The 23980-nt window shown below is 40.0% G+C and overlaps 2 protein-coding genes across 6 annotated transcripts in view; both read left to right on the plus strand.

Moving 5' to 3' along the window:
* The window catches only part of mical2b (microtubule associated monooxygenase, calponin and LIM domain containing 2b), a 66376-nt gene that overhangs the window by 28759 nt on the left and 13637 nt on the right, over positions 1–23980 (plus strand). For 3 of the 5 annotated variants that reach the window (XM_053631400.1, XM_053631402.1, XM_053631401.1), the window contains exons 12-21: positions 550–697; positions 3408–3607; positions 4127–4233; positions 4537–4605; positions 4736–4864; positions 15756–15936; positions 17223–17287; positions 17379–17457; positions 22575–22677; positions 23556–23635. In XM_053631400.1, coding sequence (XP_053487375.1) covers positions 550–697; positions 3408–3607; positions 4127–4233; positions 4537–4605; positions 4736–4864; positions 15756–15936; positions 17223–17287; positions 17379–17457; positions 22575–22677; positions 23556–23635 — 1161 coding nt within the window. Of the gene's footprint in view, positions 1–549; positions 698–3407; positions 3608–4126; positions 4234–4536; positions 4606–4735; positions 4865–15755; positions 15937–17222; positions 17288–17378; positions 17458–19905; positions 22539–22574; positions 22678–23555; positions 23636–23980 lie in introns of those variants that run through there. The other 2 variants (XM_053631403.1, XM_053631404.1) reach the window with 2 other exon arrangements.
* On the plus strand, positions 10573–15411 carry LOC128611686 (F-actin-monooxygenase mical2b-like). The gene is made up of 4 exons (XM_053631405.1): positions 10573–10741; positions 11149–11250; positions 14060–14164; positions 14503–15411. The coding sequence occupies exons 1-4, from the start codon at positions 10613–10615 to the stop codon at positions 14551–14553; spliced, it is 387 nt and encodes a 128-aa protein (XP_053487380.1). The 5' UTR covers positions 10573–10612; the 3' UTR covers positions 14554–15411.

The following is a 23980-nucleotide window of genomic DNA, read 5'->3' on the forward strand; positions in this document are numbered from 1 at the left end:
AAGCATACAAAAAATACTGAAAGTCGCATATCCCGTAGAGAGTTACGTAGAGCACGTGTGTCTTGCCACGTCTCTCAGCACTGGCAGCGTTCGCATGGCGTGCCAGCAGAGCCACGTTCATATCTCTCTTCCTAACTGAATTCTCATGTTGAAGTAGCTCGTAGTGTGGCAGTGTGGAAATGAATAATAGCTTTTTCACAATTCCACACCCCGTGCTGAAATTTTCCTGGACGTCACTTTGGCATGCACACATGCTTACCTGTAGTGGTTTGAAATCCATGTGATTTAAAAAAAAAAAAAAAAAAAAAAGAAATTTTTGTCTGCATTAGTGAGCCTTGTTAAACTCTAGTGCTTTTCTAAATAAATTGTGTGTGTGTGTGTGTGTGTGTGTGTGTGTGTGTGTGTGTGTGTGTGTGCCTATAAAGAGTACAACTTTTATGAGACGGAATTTAAGTACTGTGGTTAAAGTTAGGGGTGGGTGTAGGCATAGCAATATTTAGCAAGTCAGTGCTCATAATTATAGTAAAAGGTGCATGTGTGTGTGGTCAGAATCGGAGGTGCGGCCCAGCCGCTTGTTGCTGTGGTGTCAGAAGCAGACGCAGGGCTACAGAGGAGTAAATGTTACTGACCTCACGACATCCTGGAGGAGCGGCCTCGCCCTGTGTGCTCTCATCCACCACCAACGCCCAGAGCTCATGTGAGAGACAAACACACACGCGCACAAATACAATTAACAGTGAGGAACAGGAATTCATGTACATGCATACTTATCTCTCATTCGAATGCGTTCAGTAAGCACTTTATCTTGGTCAAGGTCACACTGGAGCCGGAGTTTATCCTAGGAATGCTGGGTGTGAGGCAGGAATACACCCTGAATGTTATGCCAGTCAATGCCCACACACACATGCATTTACACCTCGGGGCGATTTATCCTTGCTAGTCCATCTCCTAGCATGTTTTTGGGGAGGTGGGAGGAAAGCAGAGAACCTGGAAGAAACCTACTTGGACACAGGGAGAACATGTCGAATTCCTTTTAAAACTTACTTGAAAAGTAGTCAAAATATTTTGAATTTGAATATATTTAAATGTTATTGTTATTGCCTAGACGGTAAATATTAGCGGTAGTGCTGTCGACTTAAAAAAAAATAAAAAAATAAAAGAAGCATTGTTGTTTCTTTGTCGCTGAGTTTTAACTCCATTTTTACATTTATGATGTGGGATCCTCGTAAAAATACACCCTCATGGCTTTTACTATATATGCTATGTACATGGGGTTTAACAAACCGGCAGTGCAGAGGCTAATGCACCAAATGTAATGCCATTTGAGAAAACTGCAAATTTGGAACATCCCGACTCCATTATTTAAAAAAAAAATAAAAATTGAAAGAACATGGCACAAACAGGACTCGGTTAACTGGTAACCAGAGAAAACGCAACATGCTGCTACCACCACTATAAAATTAAAATAGGATGAATAATATGTGTTATTAACTCAAATGTTTAGGAAAGTTGACAAAATGCCTTCATATACTGTATGAAGATTCTAACAAGTAATATTTAAAGAATTAATTTCATTCTGACTGATGCACCACTGATCTCTTAGCTCTCGTACAGTCACTTTCACTGCTCACACGCTGAGCTCCTTCAGACCACTTCCTCTTCTCCAGTGGTTTGCTGGTTTCCGGTTCCCTCCCAGTTCTCCCACCATGTGCTGTGGTGGAAATGAAAACAAAAAAAAAGATGGTCATCTCTAGGAGATGCTAATTCATAATTAAATGATAATGAGCCATAATTTTGTGATTTACCAAGTCATTATTTGGGAGACTCACTTGTCAGAACCATGCAGTCTAAAGCCTGGTTCATGCTGCACAGACAGAAGCAGACCAACGCCGACAGTCACCAACTTTTAAAAGTTGACCGTTGAATTTAGAATGTTGTTTTTTTTTACTGACAGTCAGACTGGTTTAAAAATAGATGATCCTTTTACCACAATCAAAATGTTACAATTACTAGCGTCTTTGTGTCGTTCTTCACCTGACGAGGAGTGAAACGAAAGAGGTTGTGGGTGAAGCCTTGGTTGTTGCGATGTGAGAGACAGGGCGCTTACTTACATTTAGCCTGTACAGAGAACTGCAGGCAGAGGATGTGCGCTTTCAAAATTTAGCTTGGTTTGTCCTGCGGCGTAACCTGGCCTGGGCAGATTTTTTTTTTTTTCTTTTTTTCTTTATCCCCGAATAATTTTCCACTTGGAGCGGTTTGTCACTACATAACTAAACGTCAGTAAAAGAAGACTGCAGTGTTATTTTGTATCTTCACTGAACGGAGGCGAGCCCAATCAGACGGTTTACAGGAAAATACGTGGAAACACTCGTGTCTTATTATCTGACTGATCTCAATTCTGCCAAACGCTAGCTCACACAGGGGGGAAAAATGGATGTACAGGGTTGAAACTGAATCACTAACATCCTCTCATGCTGAGCAGTAAAACAAGGTGTGTAAATGGTGAGTTGCGTGAACATGATGAGCAGAGCATAAGGACAGCTAACGTACTTTACATGGCACTCTAGCAGCTAAACCCATACAGTGACTGCTTAGCTGTGCCTCCCCTTGGCTAGTGACACCAAACTAGCCTAGTCTCCTGTTAGATAGCCAAAAAGTTTGGTATTTTATCGGTCTGGTAGTCCTGCAAACAGTGATAACACCTGAGGCAAGTTTTATGATAAATCCAACGTTGTGTCCAATCTTACATTTTGTCAATTATTTTTAAGCAACTAGCCCTCACATGCAAGAGAAAATGCATGGAAACAGTCTATTTAAAAGTACGTGCGCCTAACTACTAGTACACGGGCTTTTGTTTCTATGGAGTGTGCAGGGACGCTTGCCTCATCGTCATGGCAATGGTTTGTGCCCCGGTCAGATTAGGTCAGAGTTTGTTGGAAAATCATACCACACTGCTCAGACATTAAACGAACTAATGTCAGATGCCAATCGAATATGTTCAGTCAGTGCAAACTAACCCCAGCAGACATCGACAGGGTTAACACACTGATCGAACAAAAACCTGACAAACACGTCTGTTGCCGTTGGTCGGAGTTTGTGCCGTGTGAACCGGGCTTAAGAGATCAAAACTGGAAGAGCTTGTGTTAAGACATGCCTCCCAACAATACCACCAGACAAAATGCAAGTGAAAAATTAGTCTTGATGTTGTCAGAAATGAACTGTTTGTGCAGCTGTTTAAGTATTGTCTTATGCTTTCTATATACGGTATGAATTAACAAACAGGGCTGGTTGGTGGCAACTAGGACATAGGTACCTGTACTTAAAGTGGAATAAGGCCTTTATGTCTTGTCTTTTTTCCACTTCCTCTCCCTGTCTCTCTCTCTCTTTCTCCCTCTTACTCATCTCAGTGATTTTGATTCTCTGAATGAGGTGGACAGCGCCAAGAACAACCAGCTCGCGTTTGAGGTGGCCGAGAGAGCGTTCGGCATCCAGCCGCTCATCACGGGGAAGGAAATGGCGGCTGAGCAGGAGCCCGACAAACTCGTCATGGTGCTCTACCTGTCCAAGTTCTACGAAATGTTCCGCAACTCCTCCCTACCTGCTTCAGGTGGGATTGCGTCTGTGATCTCCAGAAGCTTGAAATGTCTAGAAATGGGTTTAATACATACAGTGCTGTGCAAAAGTTTTAGGCACTTGCAAAGAAATGCTGTAGAGCAAAGATGCCTTCAAAATAATGAAATGAAATGTGTCTACATTTTTTTTAAATACCGTAAAGAGCAGTAAACTGTAGCAAATGAAACAAAGTTGATATTTGGTATGGGGGGGGAATAAAATATATTAGTCTGCAGTACAAGTTGTGCAGTTTTATAAGGATATTATCTGGTAAGTTTTATTGAGCATCCTGCAGAATCAGACATGGTTCTTCTGGAGACTTTGACTGTCGCACTTGCTTCTTATTTTTGCAGCAAAACACAGCAGCCTTCATTGTGTAGGTTTTTTTTTTTTTTTTTTTTTTGAGGGTAAGGGGAAATGTGGATCAGTTTTGCTCCCAACTGATTAACATTTCTCTGTTAATCATACTTTCAAAGTACTAATAGAATAACAGACTTGCATCCTTGATTTGCAGGGGCTCCGAGAGAGACCAACGAGAACAATGAAGACATTTCATCCAAGCCCAATAACTCTGTTTACAACTTAATGAACCTTGCGCTGCCCAGGAAACGGATTCCAAAGGTAGGGGCAAGCAATGGCTTGACTCTGCAGGCGTGACTCTACAGTCTGGGCTAGAAAGAAATAAGTCCCAGCCTCACTTTTCACGCCTTCATACCATTCTGTGTATTTTTCTTATGACTATCTGGCGCTGTTGCTCTCAGTTCCACAAAAGTGCCTTCCACAAAATAACCCATCCTAAGACATTCGCGAACTTCATTTTTAACAGCAAATAATCTGGCTGTTATGTAAAGAGGAAATCTTCTATCGGTGTCTGCTTATATTTGAAAGAAGTAGTTATTATTATAGATTTCTTTCTTTCAAAAGGATGACAAAAGGGTCGAAGACAACGACTTGAACAAGAAGAGAAGAAAAGGCATCAGCTACCTGGAAGAGGTGTTTTTTTGTTTTTTAAAAAAAATTATTTTATATATATATATATATATATATATCAAAGTCTTGCGTTTTACATGCATATGTACCGTGCATTGGCTCTCATCATGTGTGATGTCCATTTCTCTTGTAGCTGTCCAAACAGAGTACTTCGACTGCAGTGGAGGAGGGTGAGCAAAAGGAGAATAAAGTGCGCTCCATGGCAACTCAGCTTCAGGCAAAGTTTGAGGAGAACGCACCTAGCTGTGTCCTGCGTCGACAGGTAACACTTCCTGAGTCGGTGCTCATCCTTTTTATTATTCCAGGGTTTATTGAGTAGATAAGTCCTTTCTGAACATACCGGCTTGACAGAATGACCAGCTTTGGAAATGTTCTAAAAAAAAAAAAAAAACTAAAAAAAAAAACCCCACACAGCCAGTTCTCTGAAGATTTCTGCCAAGATGGTTGAATGTATAAAGGATAAAGAGCAGTCATTTATTGCTAAATAAACCATATAATCTAACCCTGAGGTGAAGCAGAGTATTGTTCTGGAGAGGTTTCTTTTGAAGACATAATTGGCTGGCTCTACATTATCCTACATGTCAAAGAAGTTATTCATTTGATGGAGAGTATTGGTTTTAAATGATTTGCGTTAACATGCGCAAGCTAATAAATTCATCTTTCCGAGCTACAAAGCAACACGGCCCACCACGAGTCAGTGAATTGAAACCGAATGAATTGAAAGGTGGCCCATTCCACAACATTAAATGTAATTATAAACGGATAAAAAGTATGACACGTTGTTCTTTCGTAAATAGAAAATCATAATCCCTGGCAAGTGGATGTGGTGTAAGAGGACTGAAACACTTCAGGACATGTTGTCCTTGATTATTTCTGAATAACAGCACTCCCCCAAGTGTTTTCTTCCTTACTTAACAGATTTCTGAATGTCCACAGGAACCATATTCCTTAGTAATAGAGGTATAATGAGAAGGTACTCTCTTTTAGATGGCTTTCGCAGATCTCATTATCCATATATCATGGTCAGATTGGTATTAGAAAGCCTGTTGAGGCTCTTGGTGTGCCAGTGACATTAATTTCTAATTCCAAGACACTTTACACTGGTGAAATGAAACTTTTTTCCAGACTTGTGCAGTATATAGTAGCGATACTCTGAGGTAAGGAAAGAGAGGACAGGATCTGGCTCTTAGCTGTGGCTATAATCCTAGTTGAATACCTCTCTTTGTGTAATGAGACATGGTGGGCTATATCTCACTACACAAAGAATCCAGCAGCAGTTTTCTCATTTTCTCCTGTCTGAAGATCAGTGGAGGTCCAAATTTATTGCTGAGCAAACGAATGCAGCTTAAGTCATATTTGGTTTCAAATGCATGGATTCCACTAGGGCTGCAACTAATGATTATTTTCATAATCGATTGGTTGGCCAATTATTTTTCCGATTAATCGGATGGGGCGGGGCAAACTTTGAGTGCCTCTTTTTTTTTTTTTTGTTTATTTAAAATAAAATCCACAAATTGAGTGTTACAAATATAAATTCCGACTAAAACTTTACACAACTGTTTGTCCAAAACAGAAAAAAATCCAACACACACACAAGAATATATTTTTGATAGATTGATTGATGGAATTAATTTTTTTATGGATGCACAAAAAGCACTGAATTAAACTCCAGTCCTAAATTAATAATTAAAACTCCCTTTCACTGCACCTTGTGGTTTGTTACTTGCTGCCTTTAGACACATTTTACTTTTGATCATAGTGTTCTAAATAGCCATTGCAGATCTTGCCTGCGCTACACTGAGCATCAGCGCATCTGCATCGCGCGTGATCAGCAACGCGGCCTCGTTACTAACACATCACTTCCGTTATAATAAACGACAGAATTTACACTGCAAGCGTGCAAATACAACATATAATGACAATAAACTGGAATGAAATTAAACCTTTTAAGCAACTCGCGACCGCATCACTGTCATGCTTCCGTGCTGAAGAAACTCTGCTTTATAAAGTTTATAAATCTTCACGGCAGTGTTTAATATAAAATGCCCCCTGCCTTAGAGGACTGAGAGGTAGCACACTTTCTTCCTCAGTCACGTGACGATTTCGCCTCTGTCTGATGCGGCCTGAGGTCACGTTGGGAATAAAAGATAACGCTGACAGAAACAGTAAACTGAAGAAAGTCAGTGTCGGTGACTCTGAGGCTAAAGCTAGCGGTGTCGTGTTACATGCGTGTGACGTCAAGCGCCGTCGACTGGGAAGTAGCTTATACTTCCGGTTAGTAAAAACCCGCTAGTGTTATATTTGAGATATTACCTTTCTAAAATCCACACACTAGATGGTAGAGTACTCCATCCACAGTGTAAGTGTCATTTGGGACACAACTTTAGTATTTACTCTCCGAAGCGTGTTTTCGGAACCGAAGTAACGTAATGAGTAAATTTCCACCATGCTGCGCGCAGACCAACTAATCGATAATGAGATTCGTTGGCAAGGATTTTCATAATTGATTATTATCGATTAGTTGTTTCAGCTCTAGATTCCACATATGCGAAAGGTGAAGGATTAATTACTGGCTAATTATTTTATGTCAGTGCATAAAAATGGTCCGTTTTAAGACTTATGATTGTATCTTGGAAATAATTGATTGATTGGGCTTAGATGTGTTCTATTTTAGATGAATAAATAGACAACTGGCAATACTAATAATGTTGCCTCTAAAAGGTTATTTGAACAGTTGCAATGAAAGTCTAATCTGTGGTTATAGTCGTAAGGTTATCTATAAGCTAGTGTGCTCCAAAACAATGACCAAATTCGCATTTAGAAGATGTATGCATTCAAAATTTACATTCTCTCTCTACCACCGATACGGATCAACAGTTGACATCATTCTGCACTTGATGACCACATTGTGCACTTCAGCTTCTCATCAGATTTTTCTGTTCAATCAAATGCCCGTGAGTCTGAAGTGTCCGCCCCAACATTATAAAAATACGTGCTACAAACTGCCAAGTACGGCTTAGCCCATGCTGTGAGGTAAGCTAAACACTATTGGCTATTTAAAAAGAGGGAGGAGCCACTCCTGAGGAGGAATGCCCCGCCCTGATTTCCTATTTTAGTGGAAATTACGTCAACACATTGAATAACGCTGTGCGTTTCAAGGCACTTCACGGGGACTTTAAATAGTTTTGTGAGATTTTGCAGTATATCATATAGTTGTTTTGCAAAATAAGGTTGCAGTGCAGTTCGTATTTCATTCCAGCCACACAGTATTTTTACTGATATCTCATGCCTTGAGAAAAATGGGTTATAGGCTTTTATTTCTCCTTATTTCTCTATTATAATTTCCATATCACCTTTTCTTCATCTTTCCTCTCTGCTCTGCTCGGTCTTTGCAAATCAGTCGGAGTCCGATTCGTGTTCTGAAAAGCCTGTTTCTCTGGACATGACTGAAAACCCTCGCTTTGCTAAACCCAAGCTCCAGTCCTCACACCCTCCTTCTTCTCCCAAACCAAAGTGGCAGGTAGGCTCAAACTAGGCTTGTTTGCATAAGCATGCTGTCTCCATCAGTTCGCTAAATGTGTATCGTGCTTCTAGGACAAGAAAGAAATGGCCATGTGTGAATTTGAAATCAGTTCTTTCAGTTCCACAGTCCTTCATGTCTGAATGTTACTCTGTATGCCTGCTTCTAGCCGTCCCCTTACTTGAGACTCCTTGAGTCTCAAATGCAGCCTGGTCACAAACATGGACACCTGGAAACCCAACACATGCAAGTTCAGTCAGTTTACCACAACCGGGATGACCAATCAGGTTTTCAGACACCAGACGACCAGTTCAATTGTCAAACAACAGAACCCTGGTCTCGCCATCAACCCCAGGCTAGTTACCCAACCCCTAACCCTCAATCCAGTCTTCAATGCCTTTCGGTCTCAGCTACCCAGCTGTTGACGCTGAAGCATGTCCTCAAACCCCAAGAGCAACCCTCAATTACCTCCAAGCCCTCAGAAACCCTCCTGTTCTCCACACCTGCTTTGGGAGGGATGCTGCAACGACTAAAGATTCTGGAGGACAAGACCACTCAGGTGAATGCTGCTACCGAGCAAAAAGTAGACTCTAAAGACCCATGAAGCATTGGGAAGCGAGTAAAGTCATTGTGGGCGAGTTTTTGCATGCTTCCGAGATAAAGGCAGTACCCATTCAGAAGGGCAGGTACCTTCTGTGCTAAATTCTGCACACTAAATTTGAAGAAAGCATTTGGAAAATCCAGGCATTCTGTTCACCATTTTATCAGTATGCTTACAAATATGTCAATAAGCTTTTCTCATAGCTAACTGGCAAAGGATGCACTAATCTCACGTTCTCATTTCTTATACAATACCAGTATCAGCTTTCGGGGGTTAGACGAAGACCTCGTACCCAATACCGATACGATACTGAGGTCCTCTTAGTAATTCCTGCTAAACTCTGTTTAATATGAAACAAAACGGCTTTAAGACCACTTGTGTACTTTGTTTATGTTAAAGATCTTCATTGTCAGTTGATTTCACAGGATAAAATACACGAGTGGCTCAGGTAGGAAGATACGTCAAATCTGTTCCGATGCCAAGCCAGACTTTCAGACCAGTATCGCTCCTAAAAATGTTAACTGGCTAACAATAATATTTGTGTTCATAGATTTCCAGAAGTCATTCTGTGGTTATAATGAACTAGCTAACATTTAGCTAAACTAATATGGAAGCCAAAGAAAGCACACAAGAGAACTTTTTTTAGTTCAGCCGCTAAGCTTCTGGCTAGTTTGCGCCTCTGCAAAGGTGCTGCAGGTGAAGAAAAAGTGCTTTGCTTTCTTTTTTCCTCCTCTGAATGCTCTTCCTGTTTGCCTCGCTGCAGAAGAAAGTACAGACTCAAAGCGCACGAGAGTTCAGCAAAAAGAGTATAAGGGAGAGAGCAGAGCAGCTGAGCTTCCTCTTCTCTGGCACACCATCTCAGGTGATTGAGAGAGACACGCCACATTTTGCTGCATCCTCAGTTTGGAATGTTGTGGTACAATCCTGCCTGCCCTACTGCACCCCTAATTAAAGAGTGCGATGGTACGGTCCTGCTTATCACTAGTCAGACTGATAGATGAGCTTATGACTTTCCAGGGATGTCTAACACGGTCACTGTTTTCTGCTGTTTCTCAGTTGCTGTGTGTGAGTCATAACTCCAGCCTTGTGAATTTCTCCATTTGTTGTTGCATGTTGTTTTTTTTTTTTATCCTGATGCATTAGTTTACTGAATCACATGGTTTTTAAACACTGATAACCAAGGATTTGCTGAGTGGTGTTGGTGTCGTACTGATACACTATTAAGCAAATATATTTAGTGGTTTTTCTAATTTGAACGCTAATTAAATTTCACCACAATTCCCAAAGTGTGTGTGTGTGGTGGTTTGGGGGGGGGGTTCTCCTGGCAGAGATCACTGTAGTCCAGTTTCAGCATGGCTGCTCCATCACAGCACACATCACCTACAGTGTCGCATTGTCTCTCTCTCTCTCGCTCTCCCAGTTTTTTTCCCTTTGATTTAGACTTATGTAATTTTAAGCATCACTGAGGCAGAAAGGCATGTGACAGTGTTTCCTTTCCATCACAACTAACTAAGTGTTTTAATATTGTTTTAATATGCCTGTCTATTTTCCTTTCTCTTGTGTTTTTTTTTTTTATTTTATTTGTATTTTGTTTTCTTTTACACTTTCTTGCTTTATTTTCTATTGTCTTTTAGATTTTCTTTCTTTCTTTTTCCTTTTCCGTATTTGTATTTTTGCTTTTCTCTTTTTCTTTTTTGTTTATTTCTTTCCTTCTATTGTTCTTTTTCTTCTATTTTCTGATCTTTCGTTCTGCCTGGTTTTCTTTATTTGTATTTTTTCCTTTCTCTTTTCCTTTACTTTTTATACACTTAAAATTTTGCTTCCTTTTTTTTTTTTTTGCTTTTTCTTTACTGTTCTCCCCCCCCCCCCCCCCTTCTTTTATCTAATAGATGATTGGGCCATCTGCAGCTCCTGCTTCTCCTCCTCCTAAACCTATTTCATGTCCGTCTCTCCCCAAGCCCTCTGCTCTTTCCTGTCTGCTGTGTCCTGTCCCTGAAGCTCAGCCTCAGCCCAAGCAGGTAACACCATCAGCCTCCAGTCTCAGTCTCCTCACTCTCGTGCGTGCGTTGCATTTTTCCTTTAACTCAATTTCTGATTAAATCACATACAGTATGCAGCTCTTGCAGGGTGTGTTTGCTGTAAGGCCAGGCTCTTATAGAGGAATAAATATTGTATTGAATTGGGTGTGGAAGAGATCAGTGCGCTGCTAACATCCTCCCCGACCACATCTACTCAACACATGTCAGCTCATGTTCATGTTTGGTTCTCCTAAACACAGAGCCCACGAGACTCTGTGGTTTCTTTGTCATGGGGTTTGTTTTTTTTTGGGGGGGGGTAGTAGTGTGGGTGGAAATTAGGTCACATAAACAGAATGATTAATGCTCTCTAGTATCAGTTGTCTCGTGTGCTTGTGTGTTGATTGTAGTGTAACGGACATTCTGAGTCCGAGCAGATGACTCACGATCACCACGGGCAAAAAAGTCGATCCGAGATCAAGCGTGTACAATGCCTCGATCCTTCCAAACAGGTATTTTGTTTTTAATTCGAGATTTGGCATGTTTGGTTGGAATTGCATTTTTCAAACACAGATGCTCATCTTGCATGTTAGAGGTGTGGTGATTTAAACGACAAGGCAGCATGGCCACCGGAACATCTTCAATGCACCTCGTCATCGAGTTGCACAAGTCTCTGGAGCTTTACTGGAGCGATGAACACCTTTCCCCTCGTTTGGTGTTGTATCGAGAGCGCTGTCTAACACCTCACTCTAAAGTCTCCCATAGGTGTTCATTTGGGATGAAATCTAGTGAGTGTTAAATCTAGAGCATCACCTGATAATAATTTTATATCATTTTCATCTTCATCAAATCATTCAGAGAGCCCATGTGCCCTAGGGACAGAGTCACCCCAGAAGAGACCACGCCCATCAGGATAGAAATATTTCCTCGTCGGATAAAGAAGAACTGCAGGATTGATTTGTGATGATGCTTCAGTTTAAAGAGATGAATGGAGCCAAACCAGATTAGGGAAAAAATAAATAAATTCCCCTCTAAAGCATAACGGCACCACTGTTTTTGTTTTTTCCCTTTAATTTGTCACATGTTTGTATATTAAGGCCTAACTGATGGTATAATCATTTTAAGGAGATTAAATTTCTGGCTTTAGTGATAGAAACTCACATTAACAGCAGAAGCAGCCACTTAATGCAAAAGATTACATACCCTTAATCAGTTTCCCTCAGGGATCAATAACGTACTCTAACCATCTATTAAGACAAAATGAAGACAAAGAAATGTTATTTATAACAAGTAAAAATGTTGCAGACACCAAATGTTTCCTGGCACTGAAAGAAAATAAAGTTCTGTTTCTGAAATAAAACCCCAATTTAAGCTTCAGTTTAGAAATTAATTTATCAATATGAAGCTTAAAAGATAACTGACTATCAAATAAAACACCCAAACACTTATAAGTAGCAACACCATATTTATTCATTTTTCCCCTGGAAGGATGTAATGTCAGGAAGATTCCTAGGTAGAGCTTTGTAGTTTGAAAATATCATTCACTTAGTTTTGTCTGTATTTAAAACCAGTTAACCAGTTTAAACGCCGATTGCAAAAGTGGTGAAGAATGGTGCGAGAAACAAAAACGTCCTGTGAGTGACAGTTCTGTGGGTGGAAACAGCTTGTTAAGAAAGGTCAGAGGAAAATGGCCTGGTTGGTTCGAGCTGCCAGGAAGGGTATTGTAATTCAATCAAACCTTGAGTTGGATGAGCTACAGCAGCAGAAGACCACATCAGGTTCTGTTCCTGTCAGCCAAGAACAGCAATCTGAGGCTACAGTACGCCCAAACTGGACAGTTGAAGACTGGAAAAAGTCTTCAGCTGTCCGATTTGGGTGAGACTGTCCTCATGATCGCCTCAGATTCCTGTTCTTGGCTGACAGGAGTGGAAACTGACATGGTCTTCTGATGATGTAGTTCATCCACCTCAACTTTTGATGTGTTGTGTGTTCTGAGATGCTTTTCTGCTCAACATGTTTGTAAAGAGTGCTTATTTCAGTTACTGTATACTTCCTGTCTTCTCAATCCAGCCTGGCCATTCTCCTCTGATCTCGCTCAACACTAAGTTGTTAGTCTGCATATCCTCCACACAAAAGATGGTTTGGGTTTTTTTTTTTTTTTTTTGTTTGATTTTTTTTTTTTTGCTTGCTTGCTTGTTTTTTTTTTGTTTTTTGCACCATTCTCTAATAGTTTCTGAAATACTCAAACTAGCCTATCTGATACCAGCAACCATGCCACAGTTAGTCACAGAAATCATATTTTTCCCCCATTCTGATGTTTGACGTGAACGTTAACTGAAGCTCTTGACTTGTATCTCCAGGACTGCGTGCATTGTTCTGCTGCCACATGATTGAGTGATTAGGTAACTGCATGAATGTGCAGGTGTAATAAAGTGGACCGTGAGTGTACATTGTAAAATCTAGGTTATATTTTCGTCTTATTTCCATTCAGAAACCATAAGGAATGCAAACAGACCCTCAACTGAACAACATACACCAGTTTTTTTTTATAAAGAGTAAATTTAAAGTCCTCTATCTGGTGTCCACCCTGTTGTTAAGAGCCACCCAAGAGCATAATTACACCTTATAATGAGCTGTTTTAAGTTGAACTTTTCAAATGAACATCACATTTTGAATGTCCTTTTTCCCGTTGAACATTTAAAGAAATGTTTATATCCGCAAATTCAGGCTGGTGTATTAATATAATCAACCTGATGTTGTGCATGCTGATAAGCACGTACAGCCATAATATTAGATTATCAGACTTTTTATCAGACGGTTGGTATATCAGTCAAGCCCTAACTTTAATGTTTTGTTCTTTTTGCATTTCTTAATTATCATTGTTAGCTGACCTCATCGTACACACTGTTCCAAGGCTCACTCTGGACTCTGGCTCACTCACTCAGTTCCAGATGTTTTTAACAGACGCACCACTCCTATTCGGTGTGGACAGTTTAGGACACTTTACGACAGTGAAGAGTTTACTCTAATTTTATTTATTTATTTATATATATTTTTTTGTGCTGCATGAGCTGAGCTGTTTTTTTGGGGGGGGTTTGTTGAGAACCAGCAACAGTGATTGAAATTGTACTCTAATGACGTTTGATTGCTTTGTAGAGGTTTGTGCATTGGGTTTTTGGGTTGTTGTTTTTTTTAAGTGTACTTTAATCCCTGTCTTTTGCTCTTGTGTCTTTTATATTTGAATCTCATGACTTTCACTTCCTGCCCACCTGTTTTCCTTCTTCATTCCATTTTTTTTTTTCTCCATCTGTGATGGATTAGAGGACAGTGGGAAAGGTTTCCTCTGTGATTGGTGTTAAAGCTGCCACTCTGGCCATCCTTTACGAAACCGATCACAGACCCAACAAGCCTTACACTCTCTCACTGGTAAGCAGGACAACACTTGGGGCAAAACACAAGGTTTCCTTTTCTTGGCCCTTATCCCTGGTATTATTATAACGTGATGTCTATGATGGATCATTTGATTAAAAAAAAACCCCAAACAATTCTTACAAAGGAAGGATCTATAGCTGATTACCTGGAGCAGTGTCATGAGTTTCTTTGTTTAGTCACTTGTTTAACCACAGTCGTGTTATCAATTTCTTTCTGTGAGAACAGGCAGTGCTCATGAGATAAGATGAAACTACTACTTCCATGGATGTTGTGTTTTTCTCACTGAAAGGGAGGCTTTTGAATTGAACTTTTTATTCATTTTTCGTTTACAGACCGAGGCCAGGAGATGCCAGGATTCTGGTTCGGTAAATGTACTGAACTAACTGGCTGAATTTCATAACTGCTTTGTGTCCTTCACCGTTTAATCAGCACAGCGATTAACCCTCATGTGCCATAATCCGGTTTATATAACGTATTTTGTTTTTGGTCTACAGGAAAGTTTTAGTGTAAGCATTCACCTGCTTGAGCTTTTCCACATTTTGTAGTGTTAAAACCTGGAACTGAAATGGACTTAAGTGGGATTATGTGTCATGAGTCTACAAAAAAAGAATATTTCTGCAAGGCATGGTAACCGGCATCTCTGCACAGTTCACTCACTAGGAAGGAAACCAAGTCAGGGAGATTATTTTTGATGAAAATACACCATTATAGAGAAACTTACCAAGTCAGAACTAACCACAAAGTTAGGTTACAAGCCTGGAAATCTTTTTCCTACAGAAAGTCATTACACAAAATGGTCACAGATACATGGTCGTTAGACGCTGTTTTATGAATGCGATAAGGAAAATACAGTACCTAAATAAAACCAGTGGTTCGTGCATGGGTCGGAAAAGGATTTTATTTAGAGTAACAGATTTCCAGACATGAAATTATTTCAGATTCTGGAAATAGATTTTCTGCTGATTTAAAGCTCCATACACTAAGCTTTGAAATCTGTTGCTTCAAGATGTGTTGTAATTTTCTTGATTTTCAAAGCATATAGAATAGCAGGAAAATAAGCTAGAATGTCTGAAAGGTTTATTAAACCAGTCTAGAAAAAGACCCCTCTTGTTTTTGCCTGGAGGGTTCATCCTAGGAAAAAGAGTGTTCGTTAAAAAGAAAAAAAAATAATAATTGGTACAATTTTCTTAAACACTATTCATGGCATCACCAGTGAATCATGCTGAAATTGTTTATAATTATATATATATATATATATAATATATTAAAAAGTCTGACTTTCTCCTTTAAATAGATGGTAGTGTTACCAAAATCTTTAAGAATAATTGGTAGTTGTAATTCTTCTAACTTTGGCCTAATGTGAAATGACTTCCTGCCTGGTCTGTAATGTCTCACTCCATTTCATAGTGTACTGGATAATACTGACCCACTGTTTTGTGCTATACACAACCTGTGTCTCGTTTGACTGACCTCTGAACTGAATCAGTTTGGTTTGCTAGTGTGAAATATTAACAACACTGCCATTCTTGAGTAATCCACAGTCGCTTTTTGACCTCGCTCTCCTTCATGCGTGTTAATGTTTCAGGTTAACCTGCGGAAGGAGTTTGCTCCCGGGATGGGCGGCAGTGACACCTGCCACTTCTGTAAGAAGCGTGTGTATGTTATGGAGCGACTAAGTGCAGAGGGCTACTTCTTCCACCGAGAGTGTTTCCGCTGTGATGTCTGCAGCGCCACCCTGAGGCTGGGAGGACACGTGTTTGACCAAGGTATAACTCGTATACTACTCCTACAGGTCTGTTGTTTATCAATATAGCCATGTGGGGGAGTGCTCACAATAGGCAATAAATAGTACAGGAGCAGAAGTAGATGATTTCCTGGAGACAGTCTCACCTTCTTCCTTCCTTCATCCCACACTAGACTCCTACCTGCTCCAGATGTGTTTCTTATTCTGTACTGTAACCATCACTGAAGTTATACTATTAAAGAGAGTTATACCCCAGTGCTGTTGAGTTCTGATTGGTCAGAGGGTATTGATTTGAGCGTCTATAACAGTAGTTCTGTTAATGCGCTCGTTCTAATACATTAGCATTTCTATAGTAACAATTAACAAGGTTTTTTTTTTGTTTGTTTGTTTGTTTTTTAAATCCATTTATGTAGAGCAGGGGTGTCCAATCTTATCCGAAAAAGGTCCGGTGTGAGTGCAGGTTTTCATTCCAAAAAAGCAGAAGCCACACTGGAGTCTATTGAAAGCCAAGATCAACTGATTAAACAGGTGGAATCGGGTGTGGCTTCTGCTTCGTTGGAATGAAAACCTGCACCCACACCGGCCCCTTGCGGATAAGACTGGACACCCCTGATGTAGAGCATACTCCATACAAGTTCCTGTTTAATTGTTGACGTATTCTATGAAACAATATTTATTTAGCATTTAGTATGGAAGGAGTCTCCAGGATCGGCACTTTTGTAACAGTCTGTATCTTTAAGTTTTCCGACATGGAAACCTCTTCAGGACGGAGATGTAATGTGACAAGCTGTGTACAGTATCTGTGTCTTTTTAAACATAAAGAGAGAGAGAGAGGCTACTGAGGGAACAGTTGTTCTTAGCAGCTAAAACGTAAACGACACCCGGAAATAACATGTTTCGTAGGCGTTAGTGTGTGTAAAGACTTTAAATGCGACTGTAAATGGGTAGAAAGTATGTTGCATCGTTATTTAACGAAAAAAAAAAAAGAAAAAAATTGCCGTGGTGTAAAAGGAATAAAAGTCTACAAGACATTCTGTTCTAGAAAAACAATCAACTTTGGGGTGGCAAGAGTAACTCCACGTTGCACCAGACAGCATTACACGACCCCACAGTGGATTATTTTCCTATAAAGCACATTATTCCTTACTCTAATACGTACTGGGTCTTTAATTTCAGCTCCTCCTTGTCCTTGTATGATTCACTGTGATTGCGCTTACTATTGGCTGTAGGTTATATGTTTATATCTTTATATACAAGTTTCAGTATTTTGTCCTTTTGTTTTCTGATTAAACCGTTTGCACTTTGCAGGCACTTTTTACTGCAAGCTGCACTTTTCCCAGCGCAGATCCAGCCACAGGCTTCGAAAGCCAGAGGTAATTTTTATCCCCTCAGAACTAGCTGTGAGCAATGCAGTTCAAGTGATGGTTATTTTGGACACTCTTCCCCCGTGTGTACGTGTCCCAGGTCCACAGAGGCGACGTGTCCGTGCCCGATGATGGCGATGGGTACTCCGCCAGCGGGAGCCTCCACAGCCAGCCTTCAGGTACCCTGAGTTCCCTGTTTAGGAAAAGCCTGCACGTGAGCCGGCTGTCCGGCTGGATGCATGGCGTGGCCTGGGCTTTATGGTTACACCTCAGAGAGCGGCAGGACGACTATGCCTTCTTTTCTGAACTTCTAGGCCTTGGCATCCCTCTGCTGTTTATGCTATATGAGACAACAGCACAGATTAGCCTTGAGGGGAAGTTCCTAAACTCAAGTATAGTGTTGGAATGAGAAGCGTGTTTGCCAGGCGTCTGAGAGACTGCCACGCTCCGTGTCTGGCCGTCTTTAACCCTGTAGCCTTGGCTGTTTGTCAGAGGCATGAAGTAATCTGCGATGATTGCATAGTAATCAGTATTTCAGTCACAACTCCAAATTGTGCCAAACCGAGCCATATTCCTCTGTTTGTGCCTCTTCAATCAGAGGTCATGAATCTTTTTGGTGTTTGATAGCAGTGTTAGTATTTGGCACTCAACACGTTGACGTTTTTCCTGCTTAAATGGCAAAGGCGTTACAGGAGTATGAGCTAATCTGGTGAGTCAGGTGTGTGAAATCAAGGAAACTTTTAAATGTGAGGTACAGAGTGACGACAGGACAGAAAATACTTTTATACAGGCTTTAAGAGCTAATCAGTATTTTTATATTAAAGGTATACTCCAGTGTCTTGGTTTGGGTTTTTTTTGTTTTTGTTTTTGTTTTTTAAATACCTATTGACACATCATTTGTGTGATTTTTTCCAGAGATGATCATTATGACCTAAATCCCAAGAAAGTACTAAGAAACAAACTTCTTTAATCCACTTATGTCATTATAATGAAAATCAGAAGGGCAGTGTGCCATAGTTTATTTGAAATGCACCATATGAATGAAGCCAATCCCTGTTAACCATACTCCGCACCAGTTAAGCCGTACTGCCATTTTATAAATCATATCAACAGCACTCGTTCAATCCCACAACGCACGTCAAATGGTTGGTGTCGATTTTTATTTTTGTAAAATGTACTGCTCCAGTATTGAAAAGCTGGATACAGTAAAACTCAGAAGATCTTTGGTAAGACTTATTTACAGTATGGCTGTAAAATGTATGATTTTTGACCTCTTGCTATGGGAAAACTACGCTCTTGTTCAGATTTTATATATCCTTTTTTTCAGCAGTCAGACCAAACAGTAATCAAATTTTGCCAAGAATAAAAACCAGTTTACTGAAAGGGAAAGGGCGCGCAACACGAAAGATGCGTTTGATTCTAGTAACGGCGTCTTTCTCTCCACACCGAGTTTATCTAGATGAACTTTGACCTGTGAATTTTACGAGGCTCGATCTCGTGAGCTAACCGAAAACAAGATGGCAAGACAAAAAGGTGGTTGGGGGGGCGGGTTTAAATGGAGGAGTTGCTTATTATTAAGTAGCATTCTCACCAGACTTGCGTCACTGTGTTCTTACTGTTCCTCTGGGGGGGAACCCCCCCCCCCCTTTTTTTTTTTTTTTTTTTTTTTTTTTTTTTTTTTTTTTTAAAATAAATTGTCACCATGTCCAGACATACTCTCTAGGGTTTTGGGGTAAATTCTGTTTTAACTCTGCCTGCTAGAACGTTCTTGTAGGCACTGCTGATTATAAAAGCATACATTTCCAAGCATTCAATCATGTGATTCAAGAACTCCTCTTAAACTTGTATTATAAATGAGTTTTAAGTTGAGCCCATGTGCTGGAGTATTCTTTTATTATATTTACCACCATTTAGTGTTTGCTGCAGTGTTTAAGGATTTATAGTTGACCAGTAATAATTCTGCTAAGAGCACTTTACTCTACTCTACTGTTGCGTCGGCCGGAGCTAACCTACCTGTTATGTTCGCGGTCTGATTTATTGCCCATGATTTGCATTTTCTCTCACTGTGTTGCGTGCGATGTGAATGGAAATGCCAAATGGTATTACTTTTAATTCTTTGCAAAGCGTAACAGTAGTGGTATTATGTCTTCTGTGCACTTCTGTATGTAAATCATAAATCAGGTCTGAATTGTTTTGCTCTAAACATTAAGAATCCTCCTTCTAAATTTCCTTCCTCTGTTTCTCTTCATCCTTCAATTCTTCATCCTGTTCCACACCATACCATTAGTCTGTTTCAAGTTTCCAATGCTCCGACCGCTGATTGGCTGAATGGTGCCGCTTGAAGGCGATTGGCCTGCATGAGACAGGTGATCAGGGTGCGGGTCTTGCTTTGCTGTGTCTGTGTATAACCGCTTGCGCCATGGGTCTTCTGTATGGATGGGTCAACCACAATTTTGTTCACCGTAATCACCCCAAAACTAACTCAACAGAAACCCCAAGTATGAACGGCCTGCTTGTGAAAACACACCCGTGTGGTTTTGCACGTTTTCCAATCTGAATGTATTTTAAAACGTAAATTGTATTTCTTCTTCTTTCTTTGTGTGTCCTTGCGTCGCTCTCTGTTGCAGAGGCTGCTTTACTGTCCAAATCACACTCCAGATCTCTGTCTTGTTCTGAGGTCACCACTTAGTGAAGGATGCTTCTGTAGTTTTACACCAATTTAGCAACAAATCCTCAAAGGATTTACTTTGTTTATTTTTATTTATTTTTATTTTTTTAAGTTTGTAGTGCTATTTATAATTTCCCTGCAAGTCTGTACATTTCATAGAATATGATAAATGTTCTTAATTTTTTTTTTCTTAATTTATACAATTTCAATCCTGTAATTATTAAATAAATCTATTTTCAACTCTATTTCTGTTTCTGCCTTTTCTTTACCATTTTGATCCATATGGGCGTATGGGGAAAATACGAACAGCTCGGGGGGGGGGAGCTCTCTGCACTTTTTGTACCCACACAACACAAGCTGGCCTTTAAGACAATAACCACCGCCATTCACACCCACACATGTAAATTTTCCATTTCTTTCTAATATATTGACTGCACTTTTTTCACCATGAACCTGAAAAGTGCATCTGATTTTAATGTCCCGAGACATGTTGCCCAACTAAAAACTCTGTATTGCCTATGCTCAGTCCAAAGGCATGCATACATTAGACCCATTGCGAATACAGCTCCATCACTGGTGTTCAGAAGGGTGTTGGGTCTTTTCTTTTGGGTCTTTTCTGTTCTGTCTTTTCCTTACACTGAAATTCTATCATATTTTCATATCCATGCAATCTTTTCTGTGAAATGTGCCAATGGTTATCGCAGTAGTCCATGATTAATCTGGGAGTAATCTACACAAGAGACTAAGAAAATGCATTGAACTGTGCTTTACAGAGACCAGTATATGTCCTATTGATTTAGAGGTCGACCGATAGTAGATTTTACCAGTACCGATAACTAAGCAGGGCAGAACCCGACTAGCAGATTAATCAACTGATAGTTTTTAAAACTGATACTGAATGAAAATATAGCACTTGAACTAAAATATTGCTGAACTTTTATTACAAGAATAAACCGTACTGACCATACCATGAAAATATACTGTACTTTTTTTTTTTTTAATTAAATAAATATATAAATAATATTAACTATTAACGTAAATGAAAGATATACATTGAAACTGAACCAAAAACTAGCACTCCAAATAACCAAAAAAAGACTTCAAATAACACAACAAAATTTGTCAGTGATGGTTTTTATTTTGCCTCTAGAGGCCGCTCTCGTACTGTATAATGACAGCGGACCCTTCTCGGCCTCTACTATTGATATGATCGACCTGTGTCCTGAAGCATTTTCGCAGCTTGAGATTCCCTGATTCTGGCAATTTATTGGAGCCATAGAGCTTCTTAATCCATAACCTAACACCACCCACTGCATTTTGACTTAAATTATTGGATTTCAGTTGCCATTATTTATAGGACTAGTTGTTTTCGAGTTGTTAAGCTTTGGATCAAACCCATTCAAGTCAAGTGACCAGTCAAATAATCGAATAACTGTAAGAACTCAATAAACACCACTATAGAAACATTTTGTTTTCAAAAATCGCAGACCCCTTGGCTTTGCTTCATAGACCCTTGGACTTTGGGTACCACGGTTCTAGAGAAGCAATGCTCTGAACAGGATTGTCCAGCATAAGGCCTTGCATAAGTATTCATCCCACTTGACCTTTTGAACACAGTTTATAGTGTTACAACCTGGAGCTGAAAAGGACTTGGACTATGTCACAAATCCACATAAACAAGCCCATGATTTCATATACAAGTGTAAATAAAATGTATACTGTCAAAAAAAACCCTTAATGTCATATTTAGCATCATGATGACCAAGGAGCTATCAAAACAAGTCCAAGTCAAAGTTCTGGAAGGGTTATCAATCAGAGTTTGGTTATTAAAATTGTTTTTTATAAATCCCACAGAACAACATTAAATCAGTTATTTTAAAAATAGAAGGAATATACAAAAAAATCACGAGGCCATCCAGCAAAATCAGTGACTGGTTAAAGATGACCTTAGTCAGAGAAGCAACCAAGAGGCCAAGGGTAACTCTGAAGGATCTGAACACAAAGAGGCTGTACACAGCGATATCCTAGACACTGCACAAAGCTGGGTATTCAGGAAGATTGATGAGCCATATGAAATCCTGTTTGGTGTTTGCCTGAAGACATGTTGGAGATTCAGCACATGTGGAAAAGGTTACTCTGGTCTAAAGATGCCAAACTAAAAAAATTTTGGCCTTAACACACAGCTTTACAGGTTTATTTGGCAGAAACCCGTCTCTGGTCGTCACCCTGAGACCTCAATCACCAAGGTGAAACATGGTGGTGGTAGCATGGTTGCTTGGTCTCTTGGTTGCTTCTCTGAATAATGACCCCGTTTTATTCACGCACCGATTTTGGTAGACAGCCTCCTCTAGGTAGAGTCGTAGTTGTGCCATATTTGTTCCATCTTTTAGTAATTGATTTATTGGTGCTCCACAGGATGTTCAGAAATATATACATATTGTTGTGCATGTAAAGGCGACCCAAGGCCTTAAACACATTAAGCATTTTATTTGAACTCTTTCTAAATTATTTTTAATGGTTTCAAATTGAATGTCATATGTCCATTTGACTCTTAATAAGTTAATCAGTTGCTTTTATTGAATTCTTTATTGTAGCGCACATGTATCTTTTTTTTTTTTTTCTGTGTAGACACACTAGGAATAAGTTCATTGCCCAAGGAAGACCGCATCCAGAAAGTTCTGCAGGATACTGAGAATATGCCGGAGAGTTCATCCGAGCCCATCACCAACAGGTTCATCTACAGCACCAGCATCTCCTCATCCTCCTGTTCACTTCCCTTCACATTCAAAATCTTCATTTCTACTTCCCCTCGATCTCGTGCTCTATATTTCAAACAAGGCGTCCTTTAGAAATGAGGCGTAGGTCCTAGTGCTGGTTCTAGAGAGGAGCAGCACTGTGGACTTCTGCTCTGTCTCATCAGCCTCATCTTGTCATGTGCAGAGTGAAATCCACACTGAAAAGTTTCACACTGTGTGGCTATAGATGGCCTAATTTAAAATCAGTATTTATTTCACTAAATATTTTAGTCTTTTGTTAAAGTTTTACTGCACACACACGCTGGGTTTCATCCTATTCTTTTTCTTTCTATCTAAATTTCAGTCTATTAGTCTGTCAGTTTATCTGTCTGTCTGTCCGTCTGGACATTGGTCAGTCTGTCTGTCTTTCAATTTGTCTGTCTTATCAGTCAGTTTGTCTGCATTAGTCTGCCTCTTCATCAGTCTTTTGATCTGTCTGTCTATCTGTCTGTCTTATCACTTGTCTGTCAGTCAGTTTGTTTATCTGTCCTATCAGTTTTCTTTCTTATCAGTCTGTTTGCTTCTCCATCAGTCTGCTGATCTGTCTCTGTCTCACCTGTCTGTCTGTTTGCCTGTCTAGAAATTGATCTCTCTCACCTTTCTGTTGCTCTATAATTGTGTCTGTCCGTCTGTCTGTCTGTCTCCCTCCCAGTTCGCCTAGCTACTCCATCTTTCTATGTACCTATCCATCTTTTCTTCTGTCTGTCCTCCTATATACCAGTTGTTACCCTTGTAACCATTTGAAATTGTGTGTTTGTGTTTCTGAACATTGTCCCCGTTATTAACATCTACACAATAATGTCTTGCTGTTCAGCAGTTCTGGAGACCTTTCAGTTCAGGATGTTGCCACAAAGTCTGAGCCGCTCGGTCCAAGCTCTCCTCAGGTCAACATAGGTGAGTCACTACATCCTGCTGTATTCCCTCACTTCATCCAGGCCTTCCCGCTCCTCTCCTCTCTCTCACGCTCTTATGTTTATCAGTAGACCCTGGGAGTGCTAGTCTACAAGCGGGAGCTTCAATACGGCTCTGTTTGTTTTGACTGGGCTGAACGTTCTGCTCAGGGTCATGTATGAATTCAGTATCGCTGCAGCTGTCGAGCTTGTGTATGTTTTATTACCTTATTACACCTCTGTTGGCGCTCCATATAAATTCCAGATAAATGTTTTTTTCTTATAACAGCATGTCTGAGAGTTTTATTCCTCTTATACCACAGCAATTTGCTTGATTGATGATTGCAAT

The sequence above is a fragment of the Ictalurus furcatus genome, chromosome 8 (assembly GCF_023375685.1).
Source record: "Ictalurus furcatus strain D&B chromosome 8, Billie_1.0, whole genome shotgun sequence".
Taxonomy (NCBI): Eukaryota; Metazoa; Chordata; class Actinopteri; order Siluriformes; family Ictaluridae; genus Ictalurus; species Ictalurus furcatus.

What these genes read in the sequence shown, in the direction of transcription:
- LOC128611686 (XM_053631405.1), top strand. Translation starts at nt 10,613, where the DNA reads ATGATTGGGCCATCTGCAGCTCCTGCTTCTCCTCCTCCTAAACCTATT. An exon ending in CTCAGCCTCAGCCCAAGCAG is followed by an intron (nt 10,742 to 11,148) that starts GTAACACCATCA and finishes TGTTGATTGTAG; the next exon opens with TGTAACGGACATTCTGAGTC. An exon ending in GCCTCGATCCTTCCAAACAG is followed by an intron (nt 11,251 to 14,059) that starts GTATTTTGTTTT and finishes GTGATGGATTAG; the next exon opens with AGGACAGTGGGAAAGGTTTC.